This window comes from Ruditapes philippinarum, unplaced genomic scaffold (assembly GCF_026571515.1).
Source record: "Ruditapes philippinarum isolate M1 unplaced genomic scaffold, ASM2657151v2 ctg126_1_1_1_1, whole genome shotgun sequence".
Lineage (NCBI taxonomy): Eukaryota > Metazoa > Mollusca > Bivalvia > Venerida > Veneridae > Ruditapes > Ruditapes philippinarum.
Window position 1 is genome coordinate 847,215 of NW_026858637.1, and position 22,474 is coordinate 869,688.

At 33.1% G+C, this 22,474-nt stretch overlaps 1 protein-coding gene across 1 annotated transcript in view; it reads left to right on the plus strand.

Moving 5' to 3' along the window:
* LOC132753805 (nuclear migration protein nudC-like) overlaps positions 1-22,474 on the plus strand; it is an 86,800-nt gene that overhangs the window by 3,436 nt on the left and 60,890 nt on the right. The window contains 5 exon segments of the mRNA XM_060744336.1: positions 19,902-19,979; positions 20,380-20,495; positions 20,497-20,584; positions 20,893-20,976; positions 22,224-22,333. Of these exon segments, the coding sequence (XP_060600319.1) occupies positions 19,902-19,979; positions 20,380-20,495; positions 20,497-20,584; positions 20,893-20,976; positions 22,224-22,333 (476 nt within the window).

Here is a 22,474-nt window from a genome sequence, read left to right on the forward strand (position 1 = left end):
TTCATAAACAATAACAAATGTCACTCAATTGTATTTTCTTCTTGTTCTGTGACATTGTTTACATTTGCGACATCGTAAATCGGTCGCCGTCAGGGCCAAAAAACCCTTCTTTGTAGAGGCCGAATATAGGCTACTTCCCCAACCAAACTAGCCTCTTTTTTTCCCCAGTTTGGTCCTCAAAATTCCCCAGTCTTTTGAAAATTCCCATAGAATTTAGAACAAAATTAAATGATGTTGTTGAATTAAGGATTTTTACTGCCTTATTTATATTTTCCAGTGCTTTTGCTTACCTATTTTGAAGAACTTGTTAAAAGTTTGTGTTAAATTTGAGACCCCCTTTTCCCAAAGTATGCCAAAATCATGCATATTTTCCCCAAGAAAAAGGCTGAGGCCCCTTCCCCAAAAATGGTGTTTTGGCCCTGGCCGTATTGTCGTAAAAAAATCACGTGTGCACTATAAAAATAAGGCAGCGGGGTTTTCCCAAGTTGCAAACAGTGAGTTAACATCAATATTATTGTATTGAATCGAGGTATCCCTCTAGTGGGTAATTGAATAATTAGCTTTCATTGGACAAAAACAATGATCTATTTTTAAACAAGAAAGTTTTTTTACAAGTTTTTTTCTTCGATTTTACATTTCTCTGAAGGGGAAAATCTTCGCAAGAAGGGGAATTTTAGACTGTTTTTTGGGGAAAAATGTAGTAAGTTGGCTTGGGGAAGTAGCCGAATACCGGCTACAGCAAAGAAGGGTAAAAAGGCCCTGACAACGCATGTTAAAAACGAAAGTAGCAGGAAGTACAGAAGGGATGTAACTGTAGATCAACCTGTGAAATTATTTATATAATTATCGTAGGAGTTGACATAGTATGCATCGATTGACATGCTTATGCCTCAATATAAGCAAAAAATATATTTTAATTTCTTTCACTTTTGTTGTTTGAGCAAAATACATGTTTCTCACCTGCAGTTTTGTACTCAATATTTTCGTACCCAGTTAAGGACAATTTTCTCTCAGACAAATACTTTTTTTAAGGAAAGATAAAAAATCTTGTTTATTATTCTTTCATTCTAACTTCAACTTTCATTGTTCAAACTGGAGTACATGATAAGGTACATGCCAACAGAAATGAAGAAAGAAAAATTATTAACTCCTAGAAAATAAAAAATTTCAGGGCTTCCACTAGTGGAAGTTTGGGAGTCATTTACTCATTCATTTTGGCCTGTGCATTCCGAAAATCTAATACTTTTCCTTCTCTACCTATATAATGTGACTTCCAAATTTTGAAAATGGAAGCCCTTATATAAAGTTATAATTTTGCTGTGTATCCTAAACTTGAGTTTCAGTATACCCTGGAAGTCTGACTTTACAGGGCATGTTTTGTATTGTTTCACATTGAATCAGTAACTTATTTGTAAAGGTTTTTCTAAAAAAAGAAAATATACAAACAAACAAAAACAATAAGTTAAATTTGTTTATAAAAAATGCAAAATGCTTTTTTGACAGATTTTACCCCTTAAGTTTTTCAGATTTTGCATTTTACCCCTCACTCCAAATTTTGAGGGGTAAAAACCCCTTGGCCAAAAAAATTATCTGGAGCTCTGGTAATTCTAGAAAAATTATATACTGGCAGGTATAATATATAGACATATTGAAAGAAAGGGATGCATAGCGAAAAATTCCAGCTTTGCAAATTGATTTGCGGGCGGATTTTATCACGGGTCAAATGAATGCATTTCCTGAGTCAAAACTTGGATACTCATGTCATGCGAGTCCTGTAGTGGGATAATTATTTTGTTTGTGAATATGATTTCCCCTGTTGATAAACAAAAACTTGATTGCAATTATTTTTCACATATATAGATCAAGAGTATTTATCGAGTCTAAAGTAATTGTTAAGAAGTGTGTAAAACGTAAAACTTTACATTTATGCTTCTCTCGGTTTTCAGTTTACTTTGTCCAGATGTACTAATTGTTAAGAATTTTTTGAAGCATAATGCACTGGCAGCTGCCAAAATCATTGAACAATTAATCTGTCAACTTCACTAAATTACCGATATATATAATTCTGTTTACATTCTTATGCCAGACTTTTGCTGAAATTTACCTTCTCATTTTGCTAGTATATATTCTGTATGGAATTAAAGTTTAAATTGCAAAATCCATTGAATACAGGTATAGCGATATTTATGTTCATATTTTGTTTGTAGTAAAAAAGATAACTTCACATAGTTCTTTGTTGATAATATAATTTTCTTTATATACACAAACTTTTGAGTGCTGACTCAAAATGCTATACCAATAAAGACTTTTGGTCCAGTAAAATTTTTCGCATAGACTGGACTATAGATATATGTTTTAAAAAGGGGCATTAATAACGTATTCAAAGGAATATGTCAGTCACCTTCCACATCTTTCTATAGGCATTAGGCTCAAGGAAAAGCTTCATTTATGATTTTGCAGAATATAAATTTATGTAGATGGAAATATATTTTAGATTTTAACAAATAAATTAAAAATAGATAATAAAAAACATATTCTTCTATTTTATATTACCATATTATACTTATAAATTTATTTTTATAATTTAAAAAAAAAATTAGATATATTTAACTATTTTTAAAAAGAATTCATTTTATAAAGGAATCATACATTTGTGCATACAAGGATTTTTTGGCTTATTTTATAGCAGATATTCGGTGATTATAATGTTTATTCTTAAAACATTTGCTGATTTCTGGCTGTGTTTTTTGCTGTTAAAATTATCATATTTTACGTTATTTTTATAAATCTCAATTATCACTCAATGATAAACATTTTTTTTAATGACTATTTTTATGTAGACATGATTGCTCTCAATGCAGATAGTATGAAATGAAGAATTAGCTAGCAAGTAGAACTGTGCATGATTAACTAGCTGTTTATATATATGGTCGGATGTTTTAGAAGATCACATGCTTGCACAATCCTGACTGTATTGTAGAGGTAAGTGATCATCTAAAGCACATTAATTATAATTATTTTACCTTTACATGTTTAGTTCCATCTTTAATCTAAAACAGTGTTGGAAGCATATTGTAAGCATAATTATAAATACAAAATTTCTCAAGTTCAATTGATTTTATGCTGGTTTTATATGATTTTAAAGAGTGGTTTTTATCCTATACGTATTCATATTTACTTGGAAATACCAGATGCAACCTTAAAAGCAGGTAAATTATTTCTGTGTCCTTCTGATATCTTGTGTTTGTTGACATTAATTTTCTTTATACTTTCAGAAAAGTCGTGGTAGAAAATACAGATCATACTCAGTTGAAGACCTTGCAAGAGCTTATCATTTAGTGAAAGAAAAAGGGTATGCTGTCCAGACTGCTGCTGATGCATGCGGTGTTCCCGAAGCAACCTTAAGAGATAGAGTTAAAGGAAAAGTGAAAATATCCATAAAGCGATCAGGCCCACCACCTGTACTTGGACTTGCAGAGGAAGGGAAACTTGTAGACTACTTTCAATTGATGTCTAGTTTTGGATATTCATTCTCTAGAACTGATGTGATCAATCTTGCCTCTGATTATGCAATTCTACTTGGCAAAAGGGAACCAAGTGATGGTCTTACACATCAGTGGTATTATAAGTTTCTTGAAAGATGGCCAAATCTAGAGACAAGTAGAGCATCAGGTACGAAGAAACAGTTTGAAAAGGCGACATCAGCCGATAGTCTCAGCAGATACTTCCTGACATTACAGGAGCTGATGAACCAGCATAATCTGATGAATAAACCAGATTCTATTTTCATTGTGGATGAAGTGCTCATAGATCTTCATAAAAGTACACCATCAATGTATTCTTGGAGGAATAATATGAAATGGGAAAAGTACCAAAAAGGTATAGATCCAAGCATGACTATCATTGCAAGTGGTAATGCATCTGGTGCACGTTTACCAGCATTCTTCATATTTCCTGGGAAGACTGTGAGCTCAGAATCTATTGAAGATTGTTCTCCGGGAACCGGTGCTACGTGTAGTGATGATGGAACTACTAATTGTAACGTATTTCAACTGTATCTTGAGAATCATTTCCTGAAGTTTATAGAGCGTAAAGACAATTCAGAGGCTATCTTGGTACTGTATGATGGTTTTAGATCACACATGTCACCAACTCTGGTTGAAATGTACAAAGCACAGAATGTTCACCTATTTCCAATACCACCTAGTGGATCTCAGTGTCTTGTACAGATGAATAGGGGAATTTTTGGTGAAATTGAACAAAGGTTTGGTGAAGAATGTGAAGAATTTATGCGTATAGAGAATGAATTAGAAAGATCTCTTCATTCCAACATTTGTGTAGTGGCAAGTAAAGCATATAATGAAGCAGTTGTAGAGGGAAACTTGAAGAATGTGTTCCAAAGGTTTGGTCTTCATCCATTCAAACCACAAATAGTTAACAAAAGGATAGATCTGACGCTACCACCACCAGAGCCCCCTAGTGTTAAGCGGGAAAAAATGATTGTTTGTACTCCACTGTCACAGATAACCAGAAGATCAAGCAAAAGGAAAGCAGTAAAAAAGAAAGCTAATATAGAAAATCAAGCTGAAATTGACTCGCAACTGTTAGAGAATAGAAAAAGAAAAAAAATGATGCCTAATAAAAGGCTTAATTACAGCAACAGAAGAAAAAGTGAACAATATCTTGCTAAAGCAAGAGAACGGGAAATGAAATTGAAGAGGCAGGCTGCAGAAGAATCCAAACCAACTCTGAAAATGAAATTTGTGAGAGATGTTGGGGGTAAAAGTAAAAGAGGTAGGAGGTCCAAAGTTGCTGATGATGACGATGATTCAGACAGTGAGTACGAGACAGAAACTGATTATGAAATTGAAGAGATGTTATCTAGTGAAGATGATGAACAAAGTGAGGATAGTGCACAGAGAACAGTAGATATAGCTGTACAGAGAGAACATTTTGAGAGTGCACTGAGAGAGGAGTTGCTTAGTACACATGGTCTTTACTTTGATGGGACACAGAGAGAACAGTTTGAGAGAGAGTTTGCAAGGGTGAAAAGTGAAATAGAATGTCAAGATGTTCAGGGTGAGACTGTAATTCAGGAAGGAGAAGTTGTTGAAGAAGGTATAGTGGATCAAAGTCAGGTCACGCATGAGATAATAAGTCAAGAGGAAGTACAAAACAGTTTAGTGAAAGAGGAGAAAATAATCTATGCTGAAGAGGCATGTACATCTGATCAGACTGTTGAAACTGGACCAACTGTAGTAATTGAGAGCGTAGAAGAAGAGATACCACCCACTGAAAAGTGTTGTGTGTGTAATAAATATAACCCAGAGATTCCTGACAGTGGATATGTCATGGAGTTTGCAACATGGGGAAAGTGTGACTATCGACGGTGCCAGCATTGGACCCATTTAAAACATTGTTGCAATGTAAAAGTTTTGAGACGGCATGATATTTTCTACTGTCCCTGTCACAACCAGGTGTAGAATACAAACATTTTACATTGGTTTTATCAGAGAGGCATTATATATATATATATAGTTAGTACTGAGTAACTTATCAAGTGTAGAACTATGAAAATAGAATGTTATCATTCTTGATTTGTACTGACTCATGATATTTTTCATAGTCTTAGTGCGATAGATTTCATTATCATTACTCTATGTACAATTATATGTTTTACTTTGCTATACAGGTTCATTTAGCTTTTGAGAAATTTCTTGTCACACTCACTTAAAAATTGTTTGAACTTGAATGTGTTTGGCAGTATGGTGTATGGACACTACTAGTGTGTATATCCAATTATATCAGACATGGCTGTAATTTAACTATGGGAAGAGGAAATTGACACAAAGTTGATGTTTTCTTCAGTGTGACAGTTGGTACACACAAGCTGAAAGATCATTTTAAAATGACTTTGGTTAAACTTTAAGGCAATCTTGCTTTTTCAGGCTGCGTCTTTTTGATTGAGTATTTTTGATACTACATGGCATAAATGTTTGTGTTGTCATGTGTCACAATTTTGATCACTAAAAGTTCAAAGTCATGTATAGGTATCAGCCATGCAAATGTTAAAGCAGCACACCTCCAGATACATTTTAATTTTCATAAAAAATTTGGAAACAATTTAAAAGTAAAATAATGTGAGGTGAACAAATAAAGTAATTTACCAAAAGTGGTCAACATATGGAAAAAACAGCCCTTACTGCGTTAGTAATGCAGTAGAAATATAGTGATCAAATACTGCAGAATCAGTGTGAACCAGCATGTAACATGTAAAATATAACTTGGAACATGAATGATTTTACCTTTCTTAAAAGTTTAGTGCATTTTTCTCAATATTGATTTTTATGCCCCCGCCATGTAATACCCTGTTCCGTCATTCCGTCCTTCTGTCATTCCGTCATCATCAGTTTCCGTTCATTATCTTAAGAACGGTTGCACACATTCAACTCAAATTTGACATATGGATATGTCATGAGAAAATACAGGTCAAGTTCGAATTTGGTCATGGTTCGATGATTTTTGGCAGAGTTATGCCCCTTTTACTTTGAAAATAATATGAAATTTTCAGTTTCCGTTCATTATCTCCCCAACGGAACAACATATTCAACTCAAACTTGATATATGGATATGTCATGAGAAAATACAGGTCAAGTTCGAATTTGGTCGTGGTTCGATGATTTTTGGCAGTTATGCCCCTTTTACTTTGAAAATAATATGAAATTTTCAGTTTCCGTTCATTATCTCCCCAAAGGTACAACACATTCAACTCAAACTTGACATATGGATGTGTCAAAGGAATGTGCAGGTCAAGTTCAAATTTGGTCATGGTTCAATGATTTTTGGCAGAGTTATGCCCCTTTCACTTTGAAAGTAATATGAAATTTTCAGTTTCCGTTTATTATCTCCCCAATGGTACAACACATTCAACTCAAATTTGACATATGGATATGTTTTTGGAATGCCCAGGCCAAGTTCGAGTTTGGTCATGGTTCAATGATTTTTGGCAGAGTAATGCCCCTTTCACTTTGAAAATAATATGAAATTTACAGTTTCTGTTCATTATCTACCCAACAGTGTTACATATTCAATTTAAATTTGACATATAGATATGTCAAAGGAATGGGCAGGTCAAGTTGGAATTTGGTCATGGTTTGATGATTTTTTGGCAGAGTTATGTCCCTTTCACTTTGAAAATAATATAGATACATCTTAGGAATAAGCAGTTTAAGTTTGAATTTGGTTGTAGTTCAATGATTTAAGACAAACTTATCTTTCCTGAATGTTGGAAAAATTTTGAACTTTCACTTTCAGCACTCATACTTTTAGCCATTATTTTGGCTACAAATATGCAATATGCTATTTTTAAAAGGTTTAGACTGAATAATTTCAGTGCCTTGAACATTGTATGAAAATGGTTTGTGTTAACATTGAAAAGTTTTAAGGGCTTTGAACTTAAAATGAAAAAAATAATTTAAGCACCATCTGAAATTTTGGCTGCATGCGGGGGCATCCGTGGCATGATGACACATTTCTAGTCTTGAAATATTTTGGCTCATCTGGAGGCGTGCAGCTTTAAGATTTGACACAATTTTGATTGTGTGGTGCTGAAACTAGTCCATTTATTTTGTTTGAAAACAATTTTTAACTTGACTTTTAAGAGTATTGCTACAATCAAGTTTGCATAGAAACTTCAGGGCTCATCCTGGGGGGAAATTTTAGGGAGAAGTGACTTCCATGCGAAAATTAGGGAGAAGGGAAACAACCCAATGTGTATGCATTAACATGCATGGCTATACATCCTTTAGCTATAATATAAACACAATTATCAACACTTATATTTCTACAGTTTATTAATTATGCCCCCCTTCGAAGAAGAGGGGGTATATTGTTTTGCTAATGTCGGTCTGTCTGTCGGTCTGTCCGTCGGTAGACCACTTGGTTTCCGCTGATTATCTTGAAGAGTATTTATCACAAAGTCTTCTTATTTCACATAGTGATTGGTCATAACTAGTAGATGACCCCTATTGATTTTGGGGTCACTAGGTCAAAGGTCAAGGTCACAGGGACCTTAAATGTCAAAATGGTTTCCGCTGATTATCTTAAAAAAATGTATCACAAAGTCTTCATATTTCACACAGTGATTGGTCATAACTAGTAGATGACCCCTATTGATTTTGGGGTCACTAGGTCAAAGGTCAAGGTCACAGGGACCTTAAATGTCAAAATGGTTTCTGCTGATTATCTTGAAAAGTATGTATCACATAGTCTTCATATTTCACACAGTGGTTGGTCATAACTAGTAGATGACCCCAATCGATTTTGGGGTCACAAGGTCAAAGGTCAAGGTCACAGGGGCTTTAAATGTCAAAATGGTTTCTGCTGATTATTTTGAAAAGGATGTATCTCAAAGTCTTCATATTTCACATAGAGATTGGTCATCACTAGTAGATGTCCCCTATTGATTTTGGGGTCACTAGGTCAAAGGTCAAGGTCACAAGGACCTTAAAAATGTCAAAATGGTTTCCACTGATTCTCTTGAAAAGTATTCATCACAAAGTCTTCATATTTCACCTAGTTATTGGTCATAAGTAGTAGATGACCTCTATTGATTTAGGGGTCATTAGGTCAAAGGTCAATGTCACATGGGCCTTAAATGTCAAAATGGTTTCCGTTGATTTTTCCATAATTGAACACTTCCATGTACCCATTTTTGGCAAGTTTCTGTAATAAAATTACCAATTATGTGAGTCAATGGCTAGAAAGGGGGGTATATATGTCGTTCGCCATTCTTGTTTATAGTAGATCTGGCAATGGCATTTAAATGTTTTTTAGCTGCAAATATCTATTTATCAGCTATTTATGAGCTTTATTTGTTTATATCATGTAGATTTGTTGATAATAATGTGTAAGAAAAAATATGATGAATAAATTAATTTTATATTATTTACTTTTCTCACTTTTAAAAGAAGATGCAGTTACATTAGATTTTGGATAATAAAATCTGTTCTATTCTGTTCTGATAACAGAAATTTCTTTTAAGATAAAGTCACATTTAAGTGAAATTTTATATAGGCCCTAATTATGATTATGTTTATAAAACAATTTTCAAACATCGAAGAATATGTAAAATATGTACTGCAAACACTAAAATTATATACATTCATTTCTTATTGAAAAATTTGACTAGATATTATAGAAAATAAATTTCTAATTTCCTCCCTTTATTTTCATTAAATAGTTAAATTCGGTAATATCTTTATAAATAATACTTTTTGAAATTTACAATATTGATAGATATTATTATGAGCGTCATATTTATGACATTAAAACAAATATATATTTTGAAACAAACACTTCTTTCCTGACAAATTTTGTTGTTATATACATGATATTTGACTGATATTTACAACTTACATGTGGCATGAGGATCATGATTCGTAGTTTTAGCCGAGATGTCAAGATGTCGTGCCCACGTGCATAAGCTGTGTCAAATTTGACATTTCTACACAGAGAACAATACTAAACACCCTCACTGTCTTTCAACATACCAATCGTAAGATTTTTGCGAATTGGCTTCCTTAAATTTTCGCGTAGGTGTATCAGGATCTTCATCTAACTTTCTTTTACTGCTAGGTTTAGGCATTTTGCACTGTAGCTCTGACGTGAGCGACATAACAATTTTACAGTAAAAAAATGATGTTAACGGACTGAAATCATTAAAAACTATGATAAAATTTATAATTTGGTCGCTGATCATTAATAAAATTGATTATTTTTAATTGACTAACAGTTTTTTGATAGCCGTGAAAACTCCATTGCACCTCACCTTTACTTGGGTAAAACATCGCCATCGAAGTGCATTAAACTGTTATGTATATACAGATTTGATTCATACTTATAAAAAAGACCACATATGACAAAACTAACCTGTTGAGTTACTCTTTTCTCTTCTTTAATTGTCGTAACTTTGTTAATTATGGATTTTATTCATTTATGGAAAAAACACTTACTGGCAGAACTGATGTAATTACTAATTCAGATGTGACCTTAATCTTTGAATGACTATGAGAGTCAAGGTCAGATATTAAATTTAAATTTTACTTGTTACAAGAAAATTATTTTTTCTAGGAGTACCCTGTCTGTACTACAATTTCCTACAACTAATGTGTTTGAGTCTTAATGACTTTAGAAATGAGAAAAAAGTCAAGCGTGGCCCCTGATAGGAGGTGGCGATTGTTTACAACCAATTTGATCCTTTTGCTTCAAAATTGATTTAGAATTATTGATTGCATGATCTGTATTAATTGTAACGGTTTGCTTGGATAAAAGTATTCATTTAGATATTTCGTTTTTAGCTTGACTTTTCGAAGAATATAAAGAGCTATTGCAGTTGACCCGGCGTCCGCGTCTGCGTGGGTTAAAGTTTTTTGTAAAGTCAAATACATGTATCTCAATTATTGCTCGAGATATTCAATTGAAACTTACAATACTTATTTATAGTAACGATGTACATTAGATTGACAAGTTTGATAACTCTGCCTACAATATTTACAAAATTATGCCCCTTTTTAACTTAGAAATTTTGGTTAAAGTTTTTTGTAAAGTCAAATATCTCAATTATTGCTTGAGATATTCATTTGAAATTTACAATTCTTTTTTATAGTAACAATGTTCATCCGTTTGAAAAGTTGCATAACTCTACATGCAATATTTGCAGAATTATGCCCCTTTGAAACTTAGAAACTTTGGTTAAAGGTTAAAGGTGTTAATAACTATCAAAGATATTTACTTGAAACTTTACACATGTACTTAGGGTCATAATTGAAGATTCATTACTCTGCCTTGTATTTTGATTGAATTATGCTCCCATTTGTACTAAAAAAATCACCTTTTCTTGGTTAAGTTTAACATGCAAGTTTTGCATATCTCTGAAACTATTAAAGATAAAACTTGAAACTTCATATGTATATTTATGGTCATAAATAATGATAACTGAACAGCACTCATATCTGTATCATGTATTTAGGCTGATTTATCTCTCCTTTTGTCCCCGGCCTTTTTGGAGAAAATAGTAATAGGCTCTGTCTGTCCAGCCGTCTGTCCGTCCGTCACACTTTCGTGTCCGGTCCATAACTTTGTCATTTATCAAAGGAATCTGAAATAACTTGGCACAAATGTTTGTTATAATAAGACGATGTGTCATGCGCAATAACCAGACCGCTACCTCAAGGGTCAAGGTCGCCCTTGCTCATTCAAGGTCAACATTGTCTATTTGATGGTATATGTCGTGTCCGGTCCATAACTTTCTTATCTTTGAAGGGATTTTGTAAATACTTGTCATAATTGTTCACAATAATGAGACGATGTGTCATGCGCAACAACCGGTCAGCTACCTCCAAGGTCAAGATCACACTTGGAGGTCAAAGATTAACATGATAGATTTTAAATTCTGTGTTTCATTTTAGTAGTATTTCTTTAATAAATTTATTGTTGCATTTGCAGATCTAACTGAACTGAAAGTCCTGAAATCCATACCTCAATCTTTTGAAATAGCACAATTTTATGCTTCATCTAAAACTTCCCCGAGGCGGGGGACGTTGGTAACACTGTTACAAATTCTTGTTTACTTAGTCTCCTGGTTAATGTTTACATGTAACTTTTACATATCTGACAATAACTATCAAAGATTTTGATTTAAAACTTTACATAATGTATTAAGGGTCATAATTGTATGTCACTGACCAAGTTCCAAAACGCTATCTTGCATTTAGGCTGATTTATCTCCCCTTTTCTACTTAGTCTCTTGGTTAATGTTTACATGCAAGTTTTACATATCTCAATAACTATCAAAGATATTTATTTAAAACTTCACATATGCATTAAGGGTCATAATTGTAGGTCACTGACTAAGATCCATAATTCTATCTTGCATTTCGGCTGATTTTTCTTTCCTTTTTCAACTTAGAAATTCATGGTTAAGTTTTGCTTGTATACACTGTTATCTCCATAACTACTGAAGGGTTTGTGCCTTTTTTGGGACAATTTTATGCATTCTTAATAATAAAGCAGTGATTTACTTAATAAAACATCTTAATAACAAGCCTTTGTACCTTTTCGGTCAATTTTATGTATTCATACGTAAGCATTATTATAATCAATAAAACACCCTTGTGACAACTTTTTCGAATAGTCGAGCCTTACTGTCCTCCGACAGTTCTTGTTTAATCAGATATAAAGTTGTCTGAGGCCATAAAGATAAGACATCTTGTTTTTGGTTGCCCTCCACAAGCTGAAGCATGTAAATAGGTAGTGATTATTATACCCCTTGGTTATTTCAGTCTCAAAATACTTGTACATTATCAAAATTGGAATCCATTTGTACGGTTTGCAGCCTTGAAAATTATTATGTCACCTGCTACAGAGTAGCGGCAACATATAGGGATCTTTTCTCCATTGCCTGACCGTCTGTGACAAAACTTGTCCAGACTACATTTCAAAAACTTTTCAGAAGATAAAAAGTGGAGGTATTGTTACAGTCGTATAGAATATACAAACTGGTCAATCGCCTCTCAATACAACTGTTTTGGCAAACATTGATCGTTGCTAGGATATGCTTTTTTTTGCGAATTCATTAACAGTTTGTTTCTCAAAAGCTGCGTGTATCATTTAAAATTTAGAATACTTGTTCATTATCAAAATATGAATGCATTTTTCTAAAGGGAAGATAACCCTAAAAGTCATTTTTCTTTATTGACTTAAAATATTTTCCTTATTTTTTTCAAAAACCATGACAAATTTACTTCAAACTTAAAATACTTTTTTACTGTCAAGAGATGATAACTTTAACAAGCATTTTTGTAGAATTATACCCCCTTTTCTATAATACTATCCAGCACTAAGAAAAATGGAGCATGCAGTATATAGGCAGGACTTGTTTATTTTTTAAGTCATATAAGGTTTGGTAGAACAACCAGAAACAAGATAATTATTTAGACCTTTAAATGTTACTAAATGTTTTATTGTACTGAACTCCACATTTTTATTTTATTTTATTTGTCAAAGGTGTAACAGCTTCTTTCATTTAGGGAGAAAGTCAAACAAATGTGTTTTTGTTAGTCTTAATTTACTGTTCAAAATACTATAGATCTACTAACAAGATACTTTTAGAACAAAATGGTAATTAAATTTCATATGTAGTTGTGTATAAAATTGTACCACATTATCTTTGAATATTTATATTACTTTAGTCTCACATGTTTTCTTGTAAAAATAGGTACTTTGGTAAAAAGATATTAATTTTGAAGGCATTGTCATAAAGTATTGTTTACTGCACTGTTCTACTCTATTTGATATAGTAATATGAATTATAATAATGAAGGCCATTCAGGTGTGATTGATACATTGTAATTCAGGGCAGCATCTGAAGTTCTAACTGATATTGCATGAACAGCTAATACCAATTTGATATGGTCATTTGTCTCTCACTTCATGTGAGACTAGAAGGTGGTCACTTGCAGAGAAATTTGTATTAAGTGGTTAGTTAGCCAGGAAAGTCAATTACTGGTAGGTTGACTGACCACAGGATATGGTCCAAAAGGGTTAAAAATTCGTGTAAAAAAGCTACCAAACAAAATAATTAACTAAAAGGTAATTTAGCATGTTGCTGTTGTCATATCTGAAGTTCAATATTCCTTTTGTATTTAACCACATTGCATATATTGTATATTTACTCACTGGAAAGGTTCGATCCCCGGGAGATGCTTTGGTAGTTTAGTGCAGAGGAAGGTAGTCTAGTACTGGTGTAACTCTCCAGGAACGATGGTTAGGAAACTACCCGCCTATATGACTGAAATACTGTTGGGAATAGGCGTAAAATGAAACAAACAAACAAAAAAACTCACTGGAAAGGTTTATATATAGTGGTAAACATCATTTTTGTGATGCCTGCCACAACATAGCTGTGACATATAGTGATCACTTCTCCTTTGTCTGTCTGAGCTTACATTTACATGTAGATACTTATGTGGCTAGACAAACAAATTCATTCCATAAAGCATTTATATGACTATATTCCTTTTAAATATGTGGCTAAAAAGAAGAATAGAGTAGCCACATAAGTACTGTCTTGTTAAAATGATTTTAATTTTTAAAGTTTGTTTGGACTACTCTCTCATACCAGTGATGCAATTTTAATGAAACTTTACAGGATTGATCTGAGTACTTACTAATGATCAGTACAAAGTCTAATTCTGCATATAATCAGCATTTTCTAGTTCTATGATTTTTGTCAGAGTTATGGCTCTTTTTATATGCCCGAAAGAATTTCGGACATATTATGTTATACCCCCTGGCGTCCGTCCGTCCGTTAGCAATTTGGTTTTCGGAGCATAAATTAAGTACCATTTGGTCTACAGTGTTCAAACTTCATAGGATGATTGTTCATATTGGGTAGAAGACCCTTATTGATTTTGGGGTCACAAGGTCAAAGGTCAAGGTCACTATTACCTTAGAACTGAAAACAGTTTCCGGAGCATAACTTAAGTTCCATTTTGCCCACAGTGTTCAAACTTCATAGGATGATTGTTCATATTGGGTAGAAGACCCCTATTGATTTTGGGCTCACAAGGTCAAAGGTCAAGTCCACTATTATCTAAAACTAAAAACAGTTTCCGGAGCATAACTTAAGTTCTATTTGGCCCACAGTGTTCAAACTTCATAGGATGATTGTCCATATTGGGTAGAAGACCCCTATTGATTTTGGGGTCACAAGGTCAAAGGTCAAGGTCACTATTACTTAGAAATTGAAAACAGTTTCTTGAGCATAACTTGAGTTCCATTTGGCCCACAGTGTTCAAACTTCATAGGATGATTGTTCATAATGGGTAGAAGACCCCTATTGATTTTGGGGTCACAAGGTCAAAGGTCAAGGCCAATATTAACTTAAAACTAAAAACAGTTTCCAGAGCATAACTTAAGTTCTATTTTGCCCACAGTGTTCAAACTTCATAGGATGATTGTCCACATTGGGTAGAAGACCCCTATTGATTTTAGAGTCACAAGGTCAAAGGTCAAGGTCACTATTACTTAGAAATTGAAAACAGTTTCTTGAGCATAACTTAAGTTCCATTTAGTCCACAATATTCAAATTTCATAGGATGATTGTCCATATTGGATAGAAGGCCCCTATTGATATTGGGGTCACAAGGTCAAGGTCACTATTACCTTAAAACTGAAAACAGTTTTCGAAACATAACTTAAGTATCATTTGGCCTACTGTGTTTAAACTTCATCGTATGATTGTCCATATTGGGTAGAAGACCCCTAATGATTTTGGGGTCACAAGGTCAAAGGTCAAGGTCACTATTACCTTAGAATTGAAAACAGTTTCTGGGGCATAACTTAAGTTCCATTTGGACCACAATATTGAAATTTCAAAGGAGGATTGTTATTTGAAGGAGGTAATACTTTATTTAATTCCCATGTCTTACAAATGCTTCATCTTTACTAAAAAAAAAAAATCACTTTCGGGCATATAATGCTCCGCCTAGCGGTGCTCTTGTTTAAAGTTTGGACTACTTCTCTTATACTACTCATTCAATTTGATTAAAACTTTGCAGAATTGATTGATACATCAGGTACTTGTTCATAATTTATAGGTTTTCTAGTTGTATGATGTTTGACTGAGTTGTTGCCATTGAATAAAAACGTGTTTTGACCTGATTTTTGTGTTCCTGCTACAGAGTAGCTACAACTTGCTGCAAAATATCTGTGATGGAACAAACTGGTCAATCACCCCTCAATGGCTATCATCAGGCAACACATGTGACCACTAATCCCTCTTGTTAGAATATCAAAAATGCTAGTTTTTCTTTTCCAAGCATGTCATATTAAACTTAAAATATTGCTTATGATTGTACATTATTGTTGTTGTTTTATGTTTAATAAAAACTTAAATTGACAATTTTTAAATTTTTCCCCATTTTCTCATGTTCATTGAAAATCCTTCTTTAAAACCTTAAGCAAAACAGGGAAAATAATTTTTTACATAAAATGGGGCCTTGTTAGTTGAAATAAAATTAGATGTGAAAAAAGGAAAGCCCTTTACCTCAAGCTTTATGACAGTCTTCAGTCTTCTAAGCACTTAGTGAACAAAAAATAACTAATGTAAAATTCTGTTGTTGTAAGGTTTCTTGTTTTATAAATGTCTCGGAAACCTACGTTGCAGCAATTCAAAATGAAGACTTTTCATAATGACTGCACTTTTTGTATAATGTCCTTGTTTTATGTTCATAATGTTGTGGTGAACTTCATATTAGCCTTACATTTGAAGTGATAACGTGCCTAATATTGAAAAGTTAATTACTAATGGCTACTAATGCTAAACATGCATAAAAAATCTTCTGAAAAGCGGACAGTAATTTAAGTGTCAACTTTCTGTGTATTTTAATGTGGACTAAGATATACTCACAACATATGGCATGTTCTGATCAGTTACCAGTTTATGGTTGCCTGCTTTTTATCTGTGTAGGTGTGAAAACACATGATTCTATTATTGGCAATTAAATTTTGGCTCTTTCATCATAATTGTGTCTTTCCCTGTATAGTAATGATTTTTAGCTTGACTATATGAAGTATGTGGAGAGCTGTCCTACTCGCCCCAGCGTCTGTGTTCGCGTCCAGATTTCAGATTAAAGTTTTGGTGCAGTAAAATATTTTTCAATACAACTTCTTTATTTCTTAAGGGATCAACTTTATACTTCAAATATATGTTCCTTATCATCAACCACATCTTATGTGACAAGGTTCATAAACTCTAGCACCAATATTTTCAGATTTTACCCCTTGAACTTAGAATTTTCCTTAAAAAATATTATTTTTTACTGTTACTTCTTTATTTCTTAAGGGATCAACTTTATAGTTCAAATACATGTATATGTCCCTTATCATTAACCGCGTCTTATGTTTCTGAAACTAGAACAGATATTCACTTGAAACTATATAATATATGAAGGGTCACAAGTAAGCTCAGTATGCAAAGTTTTTCACTCTTAATTACATTTTGACATAATTATGCTATTTTCTTAACTTCACTGCTTTTGTTTGTTTTAGTACATTGGGAAAATGAAAGGTTATTTGTAACTGTTTCAAACATGATTTGACAATATATATTTGTACTATTACCTGTACAATTTGTCTTTTTTTCACCAGAGATAATTTCTTTATATGTAAATGTATTTGTGTCACGAAAGTTATTCCCTTAACCACCTTTCTAAGTCATCTTCTGTCAAGGACATTGGTGGGGGTATGAATTGCATTCAGCAATAGTTCTAGTTTTTTACAATATTCCTTTACTTTTAAAGGTATCTACCGTAAACTTCAAATACATTTTCCTTATCATCAACCACATCTTATGTGACAAGGTTCATAACTCTTGAAGCAATATTTTCATATTTATTTCCCTTTGAAATTTTCTTTAAGAAATATTTTAACTTCTTTACTTTTTAAGGTATCTGCTTCAAACTTCAAATATATTTTTCTTATCATTGCACACATGTGGTGTGACAAGGTTCATAACTCTAGCATGACTATTTCCAGAATTATTCCCCTTGAACTTGGAATTTATGTTAACAAATGTTAATTTTTTGCTATAACTTCTTGCCATATTGATAAGAGTTATAAAATACAAGCTCCTGTATTCCCAGAAATATGTCCATTTAATTTTTGAACTTAGAATTCATAACAAAGGAAATATGCTGGGCAGTGGGAATGTTTACCTACTACAGATCATGTAACAGCCTTTGTGAAAAAAGATTTGGATGGTCTAGGTCTCAAAAGTCGTAAAGTATGGGGTCAATAATCTGTGTGCAGTCAATAACATTGCTGTTCCTTGATGGATATTGAAATAATACTGACATTATTTTTCATTAACATTGAGATATTGTAGATGCTTCTTAAAAGCTGTAGATCTAAGATAAAACAGGTCAAATGTCAAAAATGGGATTTATTGTCGCACATAACTAAAAAAGTATTTGACCTATAGTCATGAAACCTTACAGGAATGTTGCTCAGCATGTGTAGTTGTGCACCTGGGTATTTTAGTATTTTTAGAGTTATTGCCCTTGACTTAGTAAAAATTTACAATATTTAACTTGTGTTGCATGTAACTCAAAAAGTATTTGACCTGTATGCCTGAAAGTTTACAAGATTGTTGGTCACCATGTGTACTTATGCACCTTGGGGTTTTCTTGTGGATTTATTCAGTATTTGTAGTATTTGCCCTTTACTTAATAAAAAAATTTCAGTTTTCAACTTGGGCACATGTAGCCAAAAAAATATTTGACCTAGAGACATAAGATTGACAAATTGTTGGAGTGTGAGGGCACCCGTGTCCTATGGACACATTTCTAGTTTTCTGTTATATTTCATATTATATGCCAAAACACTCAAATCTAAACATCAGATATTCTTTCCTATACATTTCCTAATGTTTTCAAGTGCAGAATTACCATAAAATCTAGTGACTCAACATCACAGTCATTTGTTCTTGATCAAGTTCACCTATTATTTAAAGATAAACATATCTTCTGTAGCCTAAATGGTTGTGGGTTTCTCATCTCTGGGTTGCATTACACAAGAAAACACTCTAACTTAGCTGCCTTTCTTGTCACTAGGATTTAATGACACAATTTTAGGATTAGTCAGTCTAATATCTGTACATGTATCATGTAACTAGCTGGAGTTTAATGTCTTCATATGTGTAGTTAACTCCAGTATGTTGTGCTTAACTAATTGTTGATGTGAAATGCTAAAGTCCCACACGCAATTATCACATGTCTGGGAAGAAGTGGTCTTATGACCCAAGAATTTGAAGTTTGAGTCATACTGTGTGATCTCCTATGTTGTCTCATATGCCACTAGTACTGGTTGAATCCCAACAGTCACTTTGGATTCTTTCATGTGAGAAGTTATCCAGCTAGCTTAGGGAATGTAAGTGCTTCTACTCAGGTGCCCGTTTGTGACTGAAGTAATGCATGGATGGGCTTCCTCCACCAGTAAAGCTAGAAAGTGCCATATGTCCTATTCTGTGTGGGTGTGGACGCAAGAGTTGTTCAAATAAGCTACAACCTTTCATGATTATACATGTAATAATGTTTAAACTATTAATTGTTGTAAAGTATGACACTAGTCATTAATATGTTGCTTATAATCTGATGGTAGCATTGATCAGTGTGTGTAGGAAAGTAGCCAGTATATATCCTTAGAATGACTGCCATTATTGCAAGCATTTTTATAGAGACTTCCACCTCCAAGTGTAATTTCTCGGAGCAAATGGGCACTAAACAGGGGTCTCAAGAAAATTAGAGGCAATGGTGTGTAATATAAATGTGTCTGTAGAGTATGTGGATTCAGGGAGTTACGTCATGCACAGGGTGTCCTGTAATGTATGAGCAACCAACAATGTTGGGGGCCACAGTTCAAGGTTAACTTTCAACAGATAGCATATCCCTGACACATTTAATCATTTACTGATTTAAAGTAAGCATTTTTACCAATGTGTTATGTTAAGGTCACTGCTATGGAATCATTTGACCGTCACTGATGTAGGGCTATATCTGGGAATTTGAATTTCTTTCCTGTGAGGAATTGATCCAGTTAGCTTGCAGGTCAGTTGTTTTACTATGGTGACCATCGAGGCACCAAGAATTTTCCTTTGCTAACAATGACAGCTGGAATGTTGCCATATGACCTTTATAGTGTTGATATGACTTAAAAACAGAAAAAAACATGCATTTTCAGTTTATATTTAATCAAGCTATAATCAAATTTAAAATTTTAAAAATATTATCATAAAACAAGCTGTTAAATTTATTTTAAAATGATGATTTTTTTTGTTTCAGTTGCTTGAGAAGATGTTTAGTTTTCTTGCCAGGAAGACAGATTTCTATACTGGGGGACAGAAAGGGGAGTCAGAAAAGGTAAACTAAGCTTTAATATAAAAAGGAATTCTCTCCCTTGATACCCAAAATGTAACTGTTTTACAACATGTATGACCTTTTTATTTAGAAAATTATGAAACGTGTACTCAATTTTACATTGGAAATGTAAACAAAAACCACACAACTTGATGGTACAATGAACCTGTGCTAAAGACAACCTCTTAATAAAGATCACATTGGAAATAAAGGTCACTCTTTGACAATCGTGAATTTTTGAAATTGACGAAAGTAACCATAAAATGCTCTATATACAGGCCATGTCCAGTCTCTCTTTGATGTCCTTTGTTCACATGTTTCACTGTAATTAAAAATTGTCGAGTGATTATCACAGTGTTATATCAAACAAAGAATATAATGAATGATCTATTTATTTGACTAGATGATATTGAGTAAGTTCAGGAAGCATGAGAAGGTTGCATTAGAGAAACAAGCACAATTAAAGGCAGAACGTGAGGAGGAGGAGAGAAGGAGGCAGGAACGAATAAAGAAGAAAAAAAGAAGAGGAAGAAAAAGCAAAAGATGAACCAAAGATTAAAGAGCTAACTGATGAAGAGGCAGATAAATTACAAAAAGAATTAGAAAAGGTTTTGTGTTGTACTTCTGTGTAAAAGTTAAGATAGTTACGGTACAATGATTATATAAATCTGATTTCCTGCATAACTGTTGTTTAACTCTTACCACACTAAATATCTCAAATGGACTTACCTTTCTTTTAATTTTAACAGAGATCAGGAAAAAGTAAGAGTAACAACATGTCACCACCTGATGGGTTGAAATAATTTATTAATATCTACTAGTCTACATTATAACAATGATCTTCATCAGAACAATATCAATAAAAAAATGTCTTATAGTACTAAGTCAAGGTATATGAAATCTATCTCTATTTTAGAAAAAATCTGAGCCAGAGTCTAGTGCAACAGAAAATGGAACTGGTGACAAAACTAAAGATGGAGAGGGCAAAGAAGATAAAAAGGTAAAAATATATCACCAACAGTGATTTATCACTTATAATAAAATCATATTTTGGATGCGAGGAATTATATCACATCCAAACGACATTGATTTTATAAGGTGATAAAAATCACTGCTTGGGATATATTATTTGATTCTAACACAGCATCAAAAAAAAAAACGCTGCGTACCTGATATCCCTGATTTGTTTCCCTACTTATTTTCAGCGAGTCACATTTTTAATGGTTATGTCACATGTCTAAAAATAGATCGTCGATAGTGATTTTTATTGCATATTTACCCACACTTTCTGTAGTCTTAGAATTTAATTATAAAAAAAATGTAATTCTCATGCCCACGTCAAAGAAATGGATAAAATGCTGTACACAGCGTCTGTCAGTCCATCTGTCTGTTTGTATGTGGCATCTAGTCCGACCAATAACTAGAAAACCCTTTGGCCTAGAGTACAAAGATATTGTGTGGAGGTTGGTGATATCTAGTAGATGACCTGTATTGACTTTGTGGCCATTAGGGCTTACGTCACTGTAGCATTGAACAGCAAAAGCATGTCTGTCATATACTGTTGGGAAAAGGCGTAAAATGAAACAAACAAGCATGTCTAATATTACAAGAAAATGCTTTGGCCAAAGATTTGTTGTGGACGTTGGTCATGACTACAAGATGAATCCTTTTGATTCTGGGGTTTTATTTTCAAAGCTTATGATATTTGCTGAGATATAAAGTTGAAAAATTAATACCAATGTTTATTGTGATAAAAAATAATTTATTTTTCACTTTACATTGAGTGTGATTATTTCTCAAGGTCATGTGATGATGTACTTGTTTGAGCTGCTATTACTGAACAAATATTGTTTATTGTCTGCTCTATTACACCTATAATTCTGATAATTGTGTCAGATGTTTTATCTTATCACAGCAATATGGCTCAAATAATTAACACATTTAGACATTGCAGAAAACAGAGCACAACAGACAGTTGAAACTAAAAGTCAAGACTGTACTTTACATTTTTATGTCCACCGCATCTTTAAAAAAAAATCATCAAACCTAGGATGAATGTTTAACTCATTGAAAAACAAATTAAATGTTATGAAAGTTGAAGACATTGGCAGCTAGATATAAATATATGACTTTGGTTTTTAGACTGCCTTGTTGTTACATCTATTTCTATCTATTTTTATTACCCTTTTTACAGTATTTTAAGAGAACATTTTACCAATAAATTTATTTACTTGTATATTTGAACAGTCTGATGATGAAGAAGAAGATGAGGATGCTAAAGGGAAGATCAAACCAAACTTTGGAAACGGAGCAGACCTTGAAAAATATAGCTGGACACAGACTCTGTCTGAATTAGAAGTTAGTTTTAATCTGTACAGTTATTCATGTTCTTAAAGAGAAATAAATGTATAATATTATGACACATAATATAATGAGAATGTTGTTATTGTAATGTTACATTTTTTTAGTTCATCTAAGCTAGCTCATGGTAAGCTTTC